Here is a 20,978-nt window from a genome sequence, read left to right as displayed (position 1 = left end):
TTGCCCCTCTTCCAGGCCAGCTCTCTGCTGTGGCCCAGGAGTGCAGTGGAGGATGGCCCAAGTGCTTGGGCCCTGCACCCCATGGGAGACCAGGAGAAGCACCTGGCTCCTGCCTTCGGATCAGCGCAGTGCGCCGGCCGCGGCGGCCACTGGAGGGTGAACCAACGGCAAAGGAAGACCTTTCTTTCTGTCTCTCTCTCTCACTGTCTACTCTGCCTGTCAAATAAATAAATAAAGATTTAAAAAAAAAGAATATCTGTTTTATTTAATTTACATGAGTCTCATAAGTAAGCAACAGTAATTTATGGTGTAAGAATGCTGTACGTGGGGGCTCTTGCTGTGGTGTGGAAGGTTAAGCCTCCACCTGCAGTGGCAGCATCCCATACGGGTGCTGGTTCAAGTCCCTGCTGCTCCACTTCCCATCCAGCTACCTGCTCTTGTGCCTGGGATAGCAGAGGAAAATGGCTCAAGTGCTTGGGCCTCTGTACCCACGTGGGAGTCCCAGATGAAGCTCCTGGCTCCTAGATTCGGCTCGGCCCAGTCTCAGTGGCTATGGCCACCTGCGGAGTGAAACAGCAGATGGAAGACCTCTCTCTCTCTTGCTAAAATTCTGCCTTTCAAATAAATAAAATAAATCTAAAAAAAAAAAGGAATGCAGTCTATGTGTTTATGTGTGTATATCTTTTGAAGAAGGTCGCAAACAGAAATATTTATTACTATTCAGTAAGTTCAAGACGTGGGACTGGCTTTGGATCCCTCAAGGAGTTCAGGCCCCCTGGGGAGCCCTTAGGGGTTTTCAGACTCCACAGCACCTCAGAGCAGCCAGGAGGGTTTGAGAAAACAGGATCCCCGGCCCCGCCCCCTGACTTTCTGATTCAGTCAGTCTGGACTCGGCCCAGGAGTTTCCGTTTCTGACAAGTTTCCAGGTGCTGCGATCAGTCCTGCTGAGCTGGACGCAGGAAGATCACATGTGAAGTCGAGGACTGAGGTGGCACAGGTGCACCCAGAGCACGGAGGGCCGGCCACTTTCTGTTTTCATGCTAAACCATCTGAGGAAGCAACTGGGAAAGTCCCTCTGCACCTGAGAATTCCCCAGAAAAAGTTTGAGTTAGCATTTAGATCTCGAACTCGTAAACAACTTACAGTAAGAAGCCTGTGTCGCCTGTGCCATTAATTTGCCACTCGACAAATACTACCTTTCATTCCTAATTATATCTTTATAAGAGAACAGAGAGAGCTTGTGGCTGCAGTCAGCTCTGAGTCCTATCTGTGCTCTGAAAATGCTGTGGGAACTCTGACAAATCACTTCCTGTCTCTGAGATTTGGCTTTAGTCATCTGTAAAATAAAAGATCAAGTTACCTTCCAGCTCCAGATCTCTCTCTCTATCCAGAAAGAATCATATCCACGCTTGATCTCTAAGCAGGCACTGGGACCACGTCTCTTTCCCCTGCGTAGCTCTGCGGTGTTTATCATGGTACCTTGGACGCTGTGGCTGTTCAGCACATTTATTAATTAATTCACTAAATCAGTCAATACCACTGCAAAACACAACTCTTATCTCTGCGCTGGGAAGCTCTGCGCTTCCCCTGAGGAGAGCTAACCCTTACCCTGTGTGCTGGGCCGCCGGCCACTCTTATTCCAGCAGTCCTTCCTCTGCCACCACTCACCCACCGGGCTAACTGGTTACATTGTTCCAGTCTCCATTCATTTCTTTTGGGCACAATATTGAAGGAAATCATCCACTGACTCTATTGTCTTTCCATTCATGACTTTATTTCCTGATTCTATTGAATCTGGCTCCGAGCCCTCCGTGCTCCAAGTGCGACCTCTAACACACACGAGGCCACCCCCCACACTGTCCACGATTCAGCCCTTGTCTCTCTCACTCATGGACCCTGGCCAGCTTGTCTACTTCCACAGGTATGATAATAATTAAAATGGCTTTCAAATATATAACTGTATGTGCCATATGACTATATAATATGCATAAATATCTATGTGCCATGGATGTGGCACAAAAATTGGTTAAATAGAATAGGGCTTAGCAGATACGAAATACTCAGTATTAGATGTTAGCTTTTTATTTAATTTTGAAAGTTTATTTCCTTTTTAAATACTTCATTTATTTTATTTGAAAGGCAGAGTTACAGAGGGGGAGGAAGAGACAGAGAGAGATAAAAAGATCTTCAATCTGCTGGTTTACTCCCCAAATGGCCATAATGGCCAGGGCTGGGCCAAGCTGAAGACAGGAACTTGGAACTCCACATGGATGCACATCTTCCACTTCTCTCCTAGGCATATTAGCAATGAGCTAGATCGGAAGCAGAGCAGCCAGGATTTGAACCAGCGGCAGTAAGGGATGCCGCATTACAGGTGGTGGTTCAACCCATCGCACCACAATGCTGGCTCCTACTTATTTATTTTTATCCACTTGAAAGTTAATGCGTCTGCTTATTTATTTGCATCCACTTGCAGAGTCAGTTACAGAGGGGCAGAGGCAGAGGCATAGAGAGAGATAGAGGTCTTCCATCCTCTGGTTCACTCCCCAGATAGCCGCAATGGCTGAAGCTATGCTGATTCATAGCCAGGAGCCAGGAGCCTCTTCTGGGCCACCCACTCGGAAGCAGGCACCCAAGGACCTGGGCCATCTTCCATTGCTTTCCCAGGCCATAGCAGAGAGCTGGATCGTAAGTGGAGCGCCCAAATGGGATGTCTGCACAACAGGCGGCGGCTTTACCCGCTATGCCACTGCGCCCGCCCCTTTTATTTACTGTACCTACTTCTTTAAGTCTTTAGGAATCTGGAAATTCTTTTCTTTACTTCTGTGAAAATGGCAAAAATTTGCTTTGAAGTTTATATTTTTAAAAGATTTATTTATTTATTTGAAAGTCAGAGTCTACAGAGAGAAGTAGAGACACAGAGAGATCTTCTGTCTGCTGGTTTGCTCCCCAGATTGCCAAAACAGCCAGCACTGGGCCAGGCCAAAACCAGGAGCCAGGAGCTTCTTCTAGGGCTTCCATGTGAGTAGCAGGGGTACAAGGACTTGGGCCATCTTCTGCTGCTTTTCCCAGGTCATTAACAGAAAGCTGGATCAACTGGGACATGAACCAGACTCCATATGGGATGCTGGCACTGTAGGCAGCAGCTTTACTCACTACACTGCAACGCCAACCCCTGAAATCTATATTTTTAAAAGAACAAATAGCCATCTGTCTTTTCATTTTAATATAAAATACAAGTGATGGGGAAAACACGGAGGCAGGGAAATTCATAGTATCTTAGATGTGTTCTTTTTGGGTTTCAATTCAATTCTATTTTTAAAAGTATTTGGTGAGGAGACACAGGCAACCCATATGGGAGTGCAGGTTTGAGTACCAGCTACTCTGTTTCTGATCCAGCTCCCTGCTAGTGCACCTGGGAGAGCAAGAAAAGATGGCCCAAATACTTGAGCCCCTGCCCCCTTTGTGGGAGACCACAATGGAGTTACTGGCTTCTGTCTTTGGTGTGACCCAGACTTAGTTGTTGTAGGCATCTGGAAATGAGCCAGCGGATATGAGATTCTCTCTCTCTCTCTCTCTCTCTCTCTCTCTTTCTCTGTTGCTCTGCCTTTCAAATAAATAAGTCTTGGGCCGGTGCCATGGCTCGCTTGGTTAATCTTCCACCTGCGGCGCCGGCATCCCATATGGGCGCCGGGTTCTAGTCCCAGTTGCTCCTCTTCCAGTCCAGCTCTCTGCTGTGGCCCAGGACGGCAGTGGAGGATGGCCTGGGTGCTTGGGCGCCTGCACCTGCATGGGAGACCAGGAGAAAGCATCTGGCTCCTTGCTTCGGACTGGCATAGTTCCGGCTGTAGCGACCATTTGGGGGTGAACCAACGGAAGGAGGACCTTTTTCTCTGTCTCTCTCTCTCTCACTGTCTAACTCTATCTGTCAAATAAATTAAAATAAAATAAAATAGTTAAATAAATAAGTCTTTTAAAAAGAGAGAGAAAAAGTATCTGGGGAGGCTTTTGACTCAGTGGCTAAGATGTCACTTGAGATACACGCACCCCACATTGGAGTGCCTGGTTTGATCCCTGGTGAGTGTCTAATTCTAGCTTCCGGCTAACGCACAAAGCAGGCAATGACTCAAGTATTTGGGTCCCGCCACCCATGTGAGAGACCTGGATTGAGTTCCAGGCTCCTGGCTTTGGTCCAACTCAGAACTGGTTGTTGCAGATGATTTTGGAGCGAACCAGTGGATGGAAGATTTCTCTGCGTGTGTCTGTGTGAATTTCTCTATAAATAAATAAATAAATAATTCAAAATATCCACTAATGTCTTCCAAAGGAAACTATGTGGTCTTAGAAGTTTTACAGTGTGGTCTTTACATCTGAAGAGCTGAGAGCTGATGTTCTCATGGGGGGAACACGGGTCCTCTCATGGCCAGCACTCTATCGCACATTGTTCTTAAAATGACGCTGGGGCTGGCATTTGTGGTACAGTGGGTTAAGCTGCCAACTAAGATGCCAGTGTCCCACATGGGTGCCAGTTCGAGTTTAGGCTGCTCCACTTTTCATCCAGCTCCCTGCTAATGCGCCTTGGAAAGCAACAGAAAATGGCCCAAGGGCTTGGGTCCCTGCACCTACATAGGAGACCCAGATGGACTTCCAGGATTCCGGCTTTAGCCTGGCCCAACCCTGGCTGTTGTGGACATTTGAGGAGTGAACCAACCAGCTAATGGAAGATTCTCTCTCTCTGTCTTTCTCTCTCTCTCTCTTTCCCTATGATGCTGTGGTGATAATAAATATTTAGACAACCAAAGAATAGGATGGTGTTAGATTACTAATTCAAATAACTGCTGTAAGTATAAAAAGTATTGGCTCTAGGAGTGGGTGTTGTAGCATAGCAGCTAAAGCTGCTGCCTGCAATGGCAGCATCCCACTGGGGAGCCCATTCATGTCCTGGCTGCTCCACTTCCTAACCAGCTCCCTGCTATGTGCCTGGGAAAAGCAGTGGAAGATGGCTCAAGTGTTTGTGCTCCTGCGACCCATGTGGGAGACCTGGAAGAAGCTGCTGGCTCTTGGCTTCAGCCTGACCCTGCTCAGGCCATTATAGCCATCTGGGGAGTAAACCAGCAGGTGGAAGATTTCTTTCTTTTTGTGTATTTGTCTCCATCCCTCTGTATCTCTAACTTATAACTAAATCCATCTTTAAAAAAAATTGGGTGTCCTGGTTGCCCCTCTTCCAGGCCAGCTCTCTGCTGTGGCCTGGGAGTGCAGTGGAGGATGGCCCAAGTGCTTGGGCCCTGCACCCCATGGGAGACCAGGAGAAGCACCTGGCTCCTGCCTTTGGATCAGTGCGGTACGCCGGCCGCGGCGGCCATTGGAGGGTGAACCAACGGCAAAAGGAAGACCTTTCTCTTTGTCTTTCTCTCACTGTCCACTCTGCCTGTCAAAAAAAAAATTAAAAATAAAATTAAAAAAAAATGGGTGTCGTCCTTACAGCCCCGCATCCCAGGCCTGGCTATTTGCCAATGGCTCCTGCGTCTGGAGTGACTTCAGACGTGCGTCCGATGACTGCCGATGATGATAAGTGACTTTCTCATCTAGTGAGTGGGTGTCTCTCTAATGAAGCAGAGTCGCTGAACACAGCAGCCGCCTTAACCTATGCAGGCAAAAATAAAACTGTTTCTATAAAGGAGATGGCACAGCTCCCTCTTCCTCCAGAATGAGCAAGCTTGTTTTTAGATAGTCAAAGAATCTTTGACAAGCGTGCACACAGAAAGCCATAAAACCCAGCTCCGTATCTGTAGGACACTTGTTCTAGTTCTCGCTGTGGTGAGCCGTGCGTGTTTGCTTTAGCAGCCCGCCGCCTAACAAGAGGACCAAAGTAGGAAAGAGGAAGTCCATGTGGAAAAAGTAAGTTTCTCCACAGCGTGGAGTGCGTTACACTCCATCGTGTGACTGCACGTCCTCCTTGTCGCTGGGAACTTGAACACCCTGTATGTTAACCACCATGGGAGCTAACACAGCATTCCTAAGCCAGACGCTTCCAAAGACCTTTTGAACGGGGACTGCTCCTCGCTGCTTCGGTAGAGCTACCAACTTTTTCATCTCTGTATCATGACATCAGGAGCTCCTCCTGATTCCTCTGTGGCTTTCTGCTTTTGATGTATTTAAAGGAACTTTTATTCATTCATTTCACACGTATTGGGGAATACAAAGAACAGAACAGAAAGCGCCTTTTGTTTCGGTTCCTGATCTTACTCACCCCCTTCCCTCTCTCTTTCCTACCTACTCACCGCTCCTCCTTTAAGATCCCCCAGGGCCTGTGTGAACCTTCTCGGCCTCCTCTGAACCTTGGCCTTGTGGGTGATCCTTTCAGAACGTAATGGCAGAACACCTTCTTAACTCTCTGGAACAGGCCGCATGGTCCTTGGAAAGGCAGGGTGGGGAGGGCATTGTTCTGTAGCCTGGGGCAAGTTTCTGAAAATGGTTAAAACTGTGCAAGTCATAAGATTTTGAAGGAAAAAGTGCTTAGAATGGCTAGCGTGCCCCCGATGCTCAGTCATCGCTGGCTGTCCGAATGGCGTCTCTTTTGCTCCTTCCACAGACTCATGCTTAACATTTAGGCTTGTTTTTTTGTTTGTTTGTTTTTAATATTTATGTATTTGAAAGAGTTAGAGTGAGAGAGGGAGAGACAGAAGGGGTCTTCCATCCACTGGTTCACTCCCCAAATGGCCACAGTGATCAGGGCTGGACCAGGCTGAAGCCAGAAGCCAGAAACTTCTTCTTGGTCTCCTGACATGGATACAGGGGCCCAAGCACTTGGACCCTCCTCTGTTGCTTTCCCAGGCACATTAGCAGGGAGCTGGACTAGAAGTGGAAGAACCGGCGTCCGTAGGGGATGCTGGCGTCACAGGCATCAGCTATCCCCACTTCGCCACAACACTTAGTGTTTATAGTCAATAAGAAGATAATGGTTTCTGCCCTCCACACATTTATAATCTAGTTGCAGAGATGAGACAAAAACAGAAAAGTAAGGCTGCATGAGCATACTCTTAGATGAAAATGGATATACAGCAATGCTTTCATAAGCCTCTCTGTAGTACTTGGCAAGATAGTCTGTTTTGAGAACATTTTTTTCCTTTACCTGGATATACTTTCTTTGTGGTGTTTTTTTTTTCCAAAGCCTCATTTTAGTAATTTTATATCACTGCTTTCTCTCTTTTTAAAGATTTGCTTTATTTACTTGAAAGTCAGAGTGACAGAGATAGAGGGAGAGAGACAGAGAGGAAGAGATCTTTCATCTGCTGGTTCACTACCCAGATGGCTGCAACAGCTGGGCTGTGCCAGGAGCCTGGAACTCCACCTGGGTCTCCCACGTGGGTGGGAGGGGCCTAAGTACTTGGATCATCTTCTGCCACCTTCCCTGGCACATTAGTAGGGGTCTGGATCAGAAGCAGAGCAGCTGGGACTCAAATGGGCACTGCGTATGGAATGCTGGCATCTCAACCAGAGTCACAGCCGGCGTCTGTTCCCCGCAACACACATGGGGGAGTCTTTTTTTTTTTTTAAGATTTATTTTATTTATTTGTATGACAGTTACAGAGAGGTAGCAACAAAGAGAGAGATAGGTCTTCCATCTGCTGGTTCACTCCCCAAATGGCCATGATGACCAGAGCTGAGCCAGTCCGAGGCCAGGAGCCAGGAGCTTCTTCCAGTTCTCCCGTGTGGGTATAGGGAAACAAGACTTGGGCCATTCTTTGATGCTTTCCCAGGCACATTAGTAGCGAGCTCGATGGGAAGTGGAGCAGCCAGAGGGCCCATATGGGAGGCCAGCACTGCAGGTCAGGGCTTTAACCTGCTCCGCCACAATGCCAACCCCACCAGCGAGTCTTAACCTGGTTTGCCACAACACTGGCCTCAGTCTGTCCCTCTTTGAAACAATTTAAGCTATTTTTTATTTTATTTGAAAGGCAGAGCAGGTGAGAGAGAGAGAGAGAGAAATCTTCTATGTGCTGGTTTATTCCCTAAATGCCTGCAACAGCTCAAGGTGGGTCTTCCACATGGGTGGCAGGGACCCAGCTACTTGAGTTACCACCTGCTGCCTCCCAGGGTGCATCTGGAATCATCTGGAATCAGGAGTGGAGCCAGCATTTGAACCCAGGTATTCTGATGTGAGATGCAAGTGTTCCAAATGGTGTCTTAACTTCTGTGCCAAACATCCCAGTTTCTTTCTTTTTTTAAATTAACCAATTTACTTGAAAAGTAGAATAACAGAAAGAGAGAGAGAGGGAGGGAGGGAGATAGAGAAGGAGAGAGAGAGAGAGAGAGAGAGAGAGAGAGAGAGAGAATATCTTCCATCTGCTGGTTTACTTCCCAAATGGCTGCAACAGTCAAGACTGAGTTAGGCCAAAGCCAGGAGCCAGAAACTCCATCTGGGTCTTCCACATGGATGGTAGGGTGGTGGGGTCAGCAGCCCTCCCAGGCACATTAGCAGGGAGCTGGATGGGAAACTGAACAGCCAGGACTGGAACTGGTGCTCAGAGGGTGGCTTAGCCTGTGCACCACAATACTGGCCTCCCACCCTCACTTCTTAAAGATAGTGGCAACCCCCAAACCAACTCCTAGACGTATGACATTCTGTCTCTTTCTCTCTCTCTTTCTCTCTCTCTCTCTCTCACACACACAGGGCCCTTTTTCTTGTTAGTTAAACCTGCAGAGTTTCTGTTCACTGCCTAGTCTTTTTGATCTGGGGCATGCATTTTGCTAGTCTCCTAGTAGAGTATTTGATAACTGTCGCCAGGTTTCCTGCAGCTTTTACACATTCTAAGCTTCTCTTCTTTATTTTTACCTGTCCAGCAATACTCAGGAACTATAAAATCTTTGTGTACAGTACCTTCAATAAATATTGATTATTTTTACTCAAATTGTCAGTACTGAATATGTAAAATTCCAAAAATGAGTCTAGGTTACTTTTATTTCCCTTAAGAAAACAAATGAATTGGAAATGAATTTAAATATACTTTCCTGTAAAATAGAAACCCTTTCTTTCTCTAACCTTGCTGAGGAAACTGAAAAATGGCTCGGAGATTTACAAACCTGAAACAAATGTCGCATTTTATGAAGGACAAAGCTGCTTCTAACTCAACCAGAGTGCGGTCCCTGAAGGCTTCGAACTTGGAGGCCCAGGATTTCCTAACTGTCCACCACTACCACAATTACTACAACTGACAAAAACTTCAATGCAGACTATTTAATGTCTTAGCAGTGGATTTTCACATGTATTTCACACAAATAAAGTATGAAGGGGCTTTCAAAAAGTTTATGGAACATGTGCATTATGAAAAAACTATGCATTAGTTTCAAAATTTTTGCATCAAGATAAACATACCTTTTCTTCCCATCTTTCCACAAATTTTTATAAAAAATATTATTTGTTTATTTGAAAGGCAGAGTGACAGAGAGACCTTCCAACTGCTGATTCATTCCCCAAATGCTCACAACAACCAGGGCTGGGCCAGGCTGAAGCCGGGAGACTTGAATTCCATCCAGGTCTCCCATGTGGATGTCAGCACTGCCTCCTTACAATTGCATTAACAGGAAGCTGAATCAGAAACAGAGCAGCCACCACTTGAACCAGCCAATAGAGGACGTGGGCATCCCCAGTGGCAGTTTAACCTGCTGTGCACAATACATGCCCCTCCATGAACTTTTTGGAGTATCTTTGTGTATGTAAGATTTTAATTTTCCTAAATTATTTTACAACTGTTAAGATAATGAGATATTTTAAGGGATAGAAAGAAATATATTGCAGTTAGATTTCTCTGATTGCCCCAATGAAAGAATAAAATAGAAAACAGCAGAGTTTTCAAAATGAAGGCTTACACTTAAAAAAGGAGTAATTTTTTTTTACTTAAAAAATCTTATTTATTTGTGAGGTAGAGTTACAGACACAGAAAGGAAGAGACAGAGTGAAAGGTTTTCCATTTGTTGGTTCACTCCCTAGATGGCTGCAACAGCAGAAGACAGGCCAGTCTGAAGCTAGAAGCAGGAGCTTCTTCCAGGTCTCCCACGCAGGTGCAGGGGCCAAGCACTTGGGCCACCTTCCGCTGCTTTCCCAGGTGCATTAGCAGGGAGCTAGATCAAAAGTGGATCAGGGGCCAGTGCTGTGGCACATTGGGTTAAAGCCCCAGCCTGAAGCGCCAGTATCCCATATGGATGTCGGTTCAGGCCCACTTGGGAAACGCAGAAGAAGCTCCTGGCTCCTGACTCCTGACTTCAGTTAGGCTCAGTTTCGGCCATTGTGGTCATTTGGGGGTGAGCCAGTGGATAGAAGGCCTCTCTCTCTCTCTCTCTCTCTCTCTCTGTGTCTCTATGTCTCCCTATAACTCTGTTTTTTCAAATAAATCAAATACATCTTTAAAAAAAAAAAAGAAGAAAGATCTTGGGAAAAAAAAAATGGAGCAGCCGGAACTCGAACCAGTGTCCATATGAGATGCTAGTGCTGCTGGTGGAGGCTCAATCTACTACCCCACAATGCTGGCCTCTAGAGTAATTTTTAAGGAGAGAAATAAGCAGACCAAATTATTTCCAGTTGGTTAATAGCAAATAGCTTATAATGAAAAATATCTACAGTTCCATAAAGTATATTGACTAGACTTAGAGGTCCTTGAAGAAATTATGGGTAGGTGTCCCATTCAGATTTACTTTTTTTTTTTTTTTTTTTTTTTTTGACAGGCAGAATTAGACAGTGAGAGAGACAGAGAGAAAGGTCTTCCTTTTTCCGTTGGTTCACCCCTCAAATGGCCGCTATGGGCGGCGCGCTGCGGCCGGCACGCTGTGCCAATCTGAAGCCAGGAGCCAGGTGCTTCCTCCTGGTCTCCCATGTGGGTACAGGTGCCCAAGCATTTGGGCCATCCTCCACTGCCTTCCCGGGCCACAGCAGAGAGGTGGACTGGAAGAGGAGCAACCAGGACAGACTCCGGTGTCCCAACTGGGACTAGAACCCGGGGTGCTGGCGCTGCAGGCGGAGGATTAGCCAAGTGAGCCAAGGCACCAGCCTCAGATTTACTTCTAAATGGCCATGATTACAGAGCTTGCTGAAGTCTTTCCTCTGACAAAGATTTGATTCAATCTCTGTCAGGTAGAACATAGAAACCACCTAAGAATTAATTTGGGTGATCCTCAAATTAATATAAATAAGTGTTCTCTTTTCCAGAGATCTGTTAGTATAATCATGGCCTCTATCTTTCTAAAAGCACTTGTTATTTAATTAGTAGTGTGATTTTTTTTGATTCTTTGTTAGATTGGGACAGTACAAGCAGTGCTTGTTTTACTATTAAGGTAAAACATCAAGTTCTCTATCCCTGAAGATAATATTTTAACACAAAACACACCTGATTTTTAATAATTATATTTGGTTAACAGATTTATTTATTTGAAACAGCTACAAAGAGGGAGAGACAGGAAGGGAGAGCTTCTATCCACTGATTCTCTCCCCAGATGGTTGCAACAACCAGGTCTGGGCCAGTCCAAAGTCAGGAGCCCAGGAACTCCACCTTGGTTTCCCACCTGGGTATCAGAGCAGTAGCCAGTGGGTCTTGAAGCAGCACTCTACATGTGGGAATATGGGATGCTGGAATCACAAGCAGTAGCTTAACATGCTGTGCTGCGCTGATCCTGGGTGATTGTCTTCAAAGCATTTGAAGTAAACAGAAGCTCTTTGTCAAGCAAGGTCCATGTTTTGTAACTTCTAGCTGTGAATCCCCCACCATAAAAAGTAGATCTATTAAATGTTAATCACAGTAGCTCCAGATAATCAAATACTTAGCTTTGGATTAATTTATTTTTTTTTAAAGATTTATTTATTTATTTGAAAGTCAGAGTTACACAGAGAGAGGTCTTCCGTCCGATGGTTCACTCCCCAGATGGCCCAATGGCCAGAGCTGCATATCCGAAGCCAGGAGCCAGGAGCCAGGAGCTTCTTCTGGGTCTCCCACGTGGGTGCAGGGGCCCAAGGACTTGGGCCATCTTCTACTGCTTTCCCAGGCCACAGCAGAGAGTTGGATCGGAAGAGGAGCAGCCGGGACTCGAACTGGTACCCATATGGGATGCCAGCACTGCAGGCAGCAGCTTTAACCTGTGCCACAGCACTGGCCCTTTGAATCACATTCTTAAGGTGGTTAAAGTCCAATTATTCGACCAGCATTTCACCTTTGGGAACCTCAAAGTATAAAACCCTTTCAAAAATGTTCCCCTTTTTATTTATTGTTGTCATAATCACCATTAGTATTATTGCCATCATCATACCTGATATTTATTAGAAGTTTACTCTGTGCTAGGTTAAACACCTTACATGCTGAATAGTATTTGCTCCTTACAACAAGTACCTGCTATTATCTCCATTCCCTCTAGAGCTTAGAAAGGTTAAGTAACTTGACCAATGTCACAGAAATAGTAGGTGCCAGATGCCTGATTTGAAACCAGACTAATTCAGCTGAAAGCCTTCGCCCCTAATCTTTAGTTTACCTAAGCTCATTCAATTCACTTCAACTTGGTTTAAGTTGACTTTTTTGTTAGCAGTCATTATGGTCTTCTCCATCAACAAATGTTGGACAAGGTATGCATTCAAGTAATGAGACAAAGTATAAATAATTGAACAGTTAATGAGCAATTTTAAAAATAATTTTAAAAAGTTTTATTTATTTGAAAGGCAAAGTTACAGAGGTGGAAGCAGGGAGAGGTCTTCTATCTGCTGGTTCACTCCCCAGATGGCCACAAGGGCTGGAGCTGGGCCAATCTGCAGCTGGGAGCCAGCAGCTTCAACCAGGTCTCTCACATGTGTACAGGGGCCTAAGGACTTGGGCCATCTTCTACTGCTTTCTCAAAAAAAAAAAAAAAAAAAAAAAAAAAAGAAAAAAAGCAGGAAGCTAGATTGGAAGTGGAGCAGCCGGGACTTAAACTGGCACCCATTTGGGATGCAGGCAGAGGCTTAATCTACTATGCCACGGCACTGCCCCCAATGAGCAATTTTTAAAACCCATATGACTTGGTGGATGTTTGGTACAGCAATTAAGACACCGCTTGGAATGCCACCTGCCTCCCATATCAGAATGCCTGGGTGTGATGCCAGCCCCTGGCTCCTGATTCCAACTTTCTGTTCATGTAGACCCTGGGAGGCAGTAGGGATGACTCAAGCAGTTGGGCCCTGCATTCCACGTGTGAGACCTGCACTGAGTTCCCAGATCCCGGCTTTAGCCAGGCCAATTCCAGCCTGTCAGTTCTGGGCACTTGGAGCGTGAACCAGTGGATGGGAGCTCCATCTCATACTCTATGCCTCTCAAATAAATAAGATGAATTAAAAAAAAATTAAAGTCCCATATGACTGTCAGAGGAATGGACAGTGAACAAATGCTTGGAGTTTGTTCAGCAAAATGTGGTGGAACTACAATTGTTTCCTGAAGGGCAGAAAGAAAGGCTTTGAATAAATGTGGGGGTGGAGGGAAGGGCACTGCCAGGACAGGTTGGCTGCCTCTGCGAAGGCAGAAAGTCTGGAAAGTTCTAGGGACATGGGAATAAACAGGAGTAGTCCCCTTTGGCTAGGCCAGAGGTCTTGAGAAAAAGAAGGTATTCACCTACAGGGGGACTTCAAAGAGTTCTTGGAAAAATGGAATTGAAACATGTTTATTTTGGTGTGAACAATTTTTGAAATCCATGCATTTTTTTCATAATACACATTTTTTCCATGAGTTTTTTGAAGATTCTTTGCACATTTGCTGTTGTTTCTACTCAGTGCTAAGGAGTCTGAGCCTCCAGGAAGCAGAGAGCTCTGACCCCGCGGGGCTGAGTCCTTTCACCTCCTCCCTGAGCTAGTATTGTATGACCCTGTGTTCCTGCTTAGGTTTCATTTTCCTATCAGCAAAAGGGGAATAATTCTGGTTCCCCTGTGTTTTCTCCCAATCATCAAAAATGAATGAGTTAGGCCACAGTACACAAACAAAAGGGAAACGTGTAATGTTTTATGAGACAAATTCATAAAAGTGTGGCATATCCGGGCATCTTCATAGAATAAGCACTGAAGAAAACTTTTAAAAGAAACCTTTTAAATCCAGTAATGACTATTGCCATACAGTTAGATCCTCATTTTCCCTTTAAATGGCAGGAACTTGAAAAAAAAAAAAAAAAACTGAAACGGGATATAGTTGGCCACTGACAATTCAATTTATGGGTTCCATAGAATTTTAATTTACTCATTTCACACGTCGTTATCAACTCCTGGAGAAGTTTAAAAGGACAAAGGATGAAAGTGGGACTGGTCCTGTCTTCCGCGTGACTTCCATGGTGGGGGGCTTTTCTTGGCGAGCACGCGGGGTCGCCCGGTGATTGCTGGCACTGCCGGGCTGATGGCAACCCGCCCATGAGAAGGTGACGACGACGTGAAAACGCGGATTAAATCGAGCGCACCCTCCCACCCGCGTTGTAAATGAGGAATTTTCCTCCCTCTCCCGCCCGCACAAGCGGGCTGAGGCAGCAGCTGGCATCACAATGCTGACATTTGTTTCGTGATTCCCCCTTCCCCAGCACTTTGACACACACACACACACACACACACCCCGCTTCTCAAGGACGCACGGCCGCTGCCACCTTTCTTTTTAAAACGGGAACCCCCGGGGGTCGACCCTGGAAACGGGCGGGAACGGCCGAGGTCTGCACCCTCTGGCGCGGGGAACCCAGAGCCCCCGTGTTGTTCCGGGCCCGGGGCTCCCCCGCTCCCGCCGTGACTCACGCCTTGCAGATCTTCGCCCTCCCCCGCCACGCACCCCCAGCCCACGGCGCGCGGCGTCATCCCGCCCAGGCAGGCGTGGAGGTCTCGGGTCTGAGTCACACAGAAAAGACCACCCTCGTCGGCATCCCCCCCCACACACACACAGTCCCTCCGCGCCGGCCTCCGCGCCTCACACACCAACGCCCGTCGTCTCCGCGCCACTCGTGAGGCTGCGCGGCTCTGGAGCCCTTGACCCAAAAACCTCCGAGACACCGAGCGCCGCAGAGCCGGCCTCGGGCGGCCTTTGATGGCTTTGTTATTGTTTGGGTTTGAATCGATACGCCCCTCCCCATCCTTCCTCCCTCGCGGCCCGACACCCAGCGCCCGCCTCCCCGCACGCCCCGCGCCCCTCCCCCTCCATTTTGGCGCCTTTTCCTTCCCGCCACGTCGTGGCGGCGTAGAGACCATTCTGACCGCGAGAGTGGGGCGGGGCGGGGGCGGGGCGCGCCGCGCTATGCAGATCAGTCGGCCTCTGGTTGGCTGGAGGCGCGCCGGCGAGGGCGGGGCCGGGGCGCGGCGACCCAGCGCGCGGGGCGGGGGCCGAGGGGAGTCGCCCCGTCCCGCCGCCTCCCCACCCCCTCTCCTCTCTCCACCGGCCGGGCAGCCCAGCTCCCCGCCTCGGCCTCCCGGAGAGGCCCCGCCCCGTCCCCGCCCGCCCGCGCGCCCTCCCCGCCGGCGCGCTCCGCCCCTTTACTCCTGGCGGCGGGGCGAGCCGGGCGTCTGCTGCAGCGGCCGCGGTGGCGGAGGCCTGAGAGGAGTCGGCGGCAGCGGCGGCGGGACCGGCAGCAGAGGCACCAGCAGCAACAGCAGCAGCAGCAGCAGCGGCGGCGACAGCGGCAGCGGCAGCAGCAGCAGCGGCCGCCAGCAGCCCCCGGCCCCGCGGCCCCGCCGCCGCCCGAGCCCCACGAGCCGCCCTCCACGCCGCCTGACCCCACCGGCGCGCCCTCCCGCCGCCAGTCCCGGCAGCGCCCCCAGTTGTCCTCGGACTCGCCCTCGGCCTTCCGCGCCAGCCGCAGCGGCAGCCGCAACGCCACCCGCAGCCCCAGCGCCAGCTCCTGCGGCGGCGCCTCCAGGCACGGTCCCCGCGCCGACACCCTGGAGGTGGGGATGCTCTTGTCCAAAATCAACTCGCTGGCCCACCTGCGCGCCGCGCCCTGCAGCGACCTGCACGCCACCAAGCTGGCGCCCGGTGAGCGACCCCCGCGGGGCGGCGGCGGCGGCGGGCGGGAGCCCCGGGCCGGGGGGCCGGGCCAGCGGGGGGCTCGCGGGCCGGCACTGAGCCGCCGGTGCCCGCTGCTCTCCCTAGGCAAAGAGAAGGAGCCCCTGGAGTCGCAGTACCAGGTGGGCCCGCTGCTGGGCAGCGGCGGCTTCGGCTCGGTGTACTCGGGCATCCGCGTCGCCGACAACTTGCCGGTGAGTGTGGGCGCCCCGCGGCGGCGGCGGGGAGTGGGGGGCGGGCGGGTGCCGAGGCCCCGGCGGAGCTAACAGAGACCCTCTTGGCGGGGGCTTCCAGGTAGCCATCAAACACGTGGAGAAGGACCGGATTTCCGACTGGGGCGAGCTGGTGAGTGCCCCGAGGGGCGCGCCCCGGCGGGCGGGCGGGCGGGCTGGCTGGCTGGCTGGCTGGCTGGGTGGGTGGGTTCCGGGGGGCTGGGGAGGGGGTGGGCGCGCCGCCCGCCCTCACGCCGCCGCCTCGCCGCCCCCTCCCCCTGCAGCCCAACGGCACCCGCGTGCCCATGGAGGTGGTCTTGCTGAAGAAGGTGAGCTCGGGCTTCCGGGGCGTGATCCGGCTGCTGGACTGGTTCGAGAGGCCCGACAGCTTCGTGTTGATCCTGGAGCGGCCCGAGCCGGTGCAGGACCTCTTCGACTTCATCACGGAGCGGGGGGCCCTGCAGGAGGAGCTGGCGCGCAGCTTCTTCCGGCAGGTGCTGGAGGCCGTGCGGCACTGCCACAGCTGCGGGGTGCTGCACCGTGACATCAAGGACGAGAACATCCTCATCGACCTCAGCCGCGGCGAGCTCAAGCTCATCGACTTCGGCTCGGGCGCGCTGCTCAAGGACACGGTCTACACCGACTTCGACGGTGAGCCGGGCGCCGGCGGGCCTGCTGGCTTTTATTGCATTACTATTATTATTTTTATTATTATTATTTTTTTTTTGCGTGGCACCCAGGGGGCTCCTTGGCCATGAATAAGAGGCCGTGGGCGCCGGGCCGTAGCCCAGATTTCTGGAGTCTGACCCAGTTTCCCCGGCAGGGAGAGGCGCGGGGTGGGGACGGGAGGGTGGCTGCCGCCGCCGCCGCCGCCTCGGTCATTTTTGTTTTGTTTTATGAGGGAGCTGGCTCTCTCCGGGCTGCCGTCTCCGGCTCGCCTTTGGTCTGGGGGGGGGGGGGGAGTCGAGAAACGGGAGCCGTGTTTCTTTTTCTTTTTTTTTTTGTTAAGTGTTGTGGGGCGAGGGAGCCGGGAACGAGTGTTGTGAAATAAGATCTGTCGCCGGTTCGAAAATTAGCTGGGTGTCTCCGCGGGCAAGGATGAAAACCCATCAGGGAGGGGCTTGCAGCGCGTTCTTTGAGCGCAGAGGGGATGGAGAGGCCGGGATCAAAGCAGAGGGGTGGGTCAGCCTCCGAGCGGCTTCCCCCAACAAACGACGGCCTTTCAAAACTTGTGACTCGCCTTGTGGTTTGTGTTTATTTGCCCTTGGAGGACGCTGGGCTGGGCTGCATTTTTTGTATTTAACAGTTAATGGCTGGCCGGGTCCTCCCATGTTTTTTTTTTTTTTTTCTCCTCCCCCTCCTGGTCTCTGCTGCCCCCTGGTGAGCACCCGCGGGATGGCCTCTCCTTTTTTTTTTTTTTTTTTACTACCCAAAGTTTGTAAACAGGAATCACGTGGCCTGCCACCAGCCCTGCAGCAGCTCTGCCGCTCCTGGCTGGGGAGGAAGGAGTGTGGGTGTGTGCCCCTGCCCTCGGCGGGCGGGGAGGAAGGCCTCCCGGAGGGCGCGCTGACTTGGGGTGTTGTGCAAGTCTCCCAGGCTGGCTCCTGTGTGAGCTGAGGCTCACCCCGGCCGCCCAGGTTCAGCCCAGCCTGCGGGATGCCTCCCTCCACAGTGCTCACATTCATGCCCCGGTCCCTCTGCGGGTGGCCCACCGCACTGCCGGCCTCGGGCTGTGGGGCTGCAGCCAGCGCTGTTTGTCTCTGGGAACCATTTGTGAAGAATTCCACTGGGATGGTCGGGGCTGGCGGAGAGGTGGGGGTGCTTTGGGTTGGAGAGGAGCCACCCACCAACCCTGCGTTTCAGCCAGGAGGCAGAGGGCGCTGACCCAGCTCCCCAGGGAAGGAGGTGCCGCTTCTGAGCCTCCTTGTTGTTGGCGTTTGCTAACGACGGCTCCTCCTGTGCTTGCTCCTAGGGACCCGGGTGTATAGCCCTCCCGAGTGGATCCGCTACCATCGCTACCACGGCCGGTCGGCAGCCGTCTGGTCCCTGGGGATCCTGCTCTACGACATGGTGTGCGGGGATATTCCTTTCGAACACGACGAGGAGATCATCAGGGGCCAGGTCTTCTTCAGGCAGAGGGTCTCTTCAGGTAACTTCCGGGAGCCCCAGGAGCCTCACGCAGGGCTGTCAGTGTGGGGACCTCGCTGTCCAGGAGATGCTGTGACCCTGGCTCAGTGGGACTGAGGGCCGACACGTTGCCCCCCCGGGCTGGCCCCAGCCCCACGGGGGTTGCATTGGAGCTTCCCTTGGGAGCTGGAGGAGGGGTTTGTGTGGTGGCTTGAAGAAGGAGCCCCTGAGAGGAATCACTCCGCTCCCGGCCCTCGTGCCAGTGAGCCACCCCCTTGTAGAAGCAGTCTCTAAATGCTGTGGTCCCAGTGACCTCATTGTGGGCGGTGGTGTGTTTGTACGGCGGGAGGTGAATTGAGTCACCTCCGCGAGCTCTCTGGTGTCTCATCAGAATCCCTTGTCATCACCCTTCCTATTTCGGGCCGTGTGGGCCGTGTGGGCCGTGTGGGCGGCGTGGGAAAGGCCCCAGCTACTGAGGTGTGACAGCCCCACGTTTAGGAGGGGGAGCCAGCCGCTGGATCCCGAAGCTGGTGCAGACCTTCCCAGGGAAGAGGGCCCGGCCGGCTACTCCAGAAAGGGGGGGGGCCTGGCCTGCTGGCAATGCCAGGCTTGCCCTGGCGGGCAGCCTCAGAAAACCTTCTCCGTGCCAGAGCAAGTGAGTCATTCGTAACCTTGGTCTGTCCTGCCCTCCGCAGAGTGTCAGCATCTCATCAGATGGTGCTTGGCCCTGCGACCATCGGATCGGCCATCCTTCGAAGAAATCCAGAACCACCCGTGGATGCAGGACGTCCTCCTGCCCCAGGAGACTGCTGAGATCCACCTCCACAGCCTGTCGCCAGGGCCCAGCAAATAGCAGCCTTCCCGGCCGGCCCGGCCCTGCCCTCCCCGGCAGATGGCTGTGGGAGCGGAAGCGGCTGTCTCCAGCTTCCTGATGACCAGTGACACTTCTCGCCAAGCTGGACAGTGCTTGGCGCAGGAACAACATTGACAACTCATTCCAGACCCCAGGCCCCTGGAGGCTGCCTCCCACCACGGAGGGGGGGGGCGGGAAGAGACTGCACTCCAGGTGCCCTAGGCCTCAGTTCCTCCCGTAGATGCTCTCTCCTTCTCATAGGTGTCCAGCACCGCTGGGCTCGCAAAAACCCGGGGGTGGGGGGTGGGGGGTCGGAACCCTGCCGTGGAACTGTTCCCTTCATCACGAGTTCTGCTGAATGCCGCCATGGGTCGTAGTGGGGAAACAGGTTGGGATGGGATAGGACTAGCACCATTTTAAGTCCCTGTCACCTCTTCCGACTCTTCTGAGTGCCTTCTGTGGGGACTCCGGCTGTGCTGGGAGAAATACTTGAACTTGCCTCTTTTACCTGCTGCTTCTCCAAAAAAATCTGCCCGGGTTTTGGTTCCCTACGTGTCTCCCCTCCTCCCCCTCCCCCCTTCCTACGAAAGGTGCCATGGAAGAGGCTACAGGGCCAAAACGCTGGGCCACCTGCCCTTTCTCTGCCTCCTTGAGTAAAACTGAGCGAACTGGTCTTCCTTTTTGGTTTTTACTTAAAACTGTTTCAAAGCCCAGACCTCACACACACAAAATGCACAAACAATGCAAATCACCAGAAGAAGCTGTAAATGTGTGTACAGTCGGCATGGTAGTATACAAAAGCATTGTAGTGGATCTAATTTTTTAAAAACTTCGCCTTTAAGTTATTTTTCCTGTTTTTTTTTTTTCTTTTTCTTTTTCTTTTTTTTTTTTTTTTTTGGGGAAGATGTACGTTCTAACCTGGAGGTCGATGTTATGTATTTATTTATTTATTTATTTGGTTCCCTTCCCACTCCAAGCTCCCACAGCTGCTGCCCTGGTCTTCTCTCCTCCTCTCCTCCTCTGACTTGGACCTTCCGGGAGGGCAGTGACGCTTGCTCTGTTTGTGGGTGACGGGACTCAGGCGGGACAGCTGCTGCAGCTCCCTGGCTTCCGTGGGGCCCTGCTCCTGCACACCCAAGCGGGTCCAGGCCCCAGGCGAGGCAGGGAGGGCCTTGCTGACTTGTGTATATAGGCTAGGTGATGGAAATCGATTCTGGATGGTGTGCCTTCCGGATCCTCTCTGGGGCTGTGTGAGCAGCATGTAGCCTGCTGGTTTTATCTGAGTGAAGTACTGTACAGGGGAATAAAAGAGATCTTATTTTTTTTTTATACTTGGCGTTTTTGAATAAAAACCTTTTGTCTTAACTTGTGGTTTCTGATTGTTGTCCTTGGAGAAGCAAGCTAAACCCGTACCGAGCGCGTGCTGAGTGCTGAAGTCCTGTGTTAGGAAAGGCTTCCAGGCTCACTGGTTGAAAGAGATTAAAGATGGAGAGACAGATCTTCCATTCCCTGGTTCACTCCCCAGGTGGCCTCAATGGCCAGGGCTGGATCCAGGAGCTTCATCTGGGTCTCCTACGTGGGTGCAGGGGCCCAAGCTCCTGGGCTGTCTGCTACTTTCTCTGTCACTTTAGCAAGGAACTGGCCTGAAAGTGGAGCAGCCTGGAGCTGGAATTGCTACCAGCCTGGGGTGTCTCGCATCAGCCTAACCCATTATGCCACAGGTTAAGGGATAGGATGTGTATCGTGTGGGTAAGATGT

General features: G+C 51.2%; 1 protein-coding gene across 1 annotated transcript; it reads left to right on the top strand.

Moving 5' to 3' along the window:
* Positions 1-15,290: 15,290 nt before the first annotated feature.
* Positions 15,291-20,585, top strand: PIM1 (Pim-1 proto-oncogene, serine/threonine kinase). The gene is made up of 6 exons (XM_017345082.3): positions 15,291-15,998; positions 16,116-16,222; positions 16,323-16,373; positions 16,525-16,891; positions 18,213-18,389; positions 19,063-20,585. The coding sequence occupies exons 1-6, from the start codon at positions 15,917-15,919 to the stop codon at positions 19,218-19,220; spliced, it is 942 nt and encodes a 313-aa protein (XP_017200571.2). The 5' UTR covers positions 15,291-15,916; the 3' UTR covers positions 19,221-20,585.
* Positions 20,586-20,978: the final 393 nt, after the last annotated feature.

The sequence above is a fragment of the Oryctolagus cuniculus genome, chromosome 5 (genome assembly GCF_964237555.1).
Source record: "Oryctolagus cuniculus chromosome 5, mOryCun1.1, whole genome shotgun sequence".
Taxonomy (NCBI): Eukaryota; Metazoa; Chordata; class Mammalia; order Lagomorpha; family Leporidae; genus Oryctolagus; species Oryctolagus cuniculus.
Note: the sequence above shows the minus strand (reverse complement) of the source record. Positions and strands in the feature narration are given on the sequence as shown.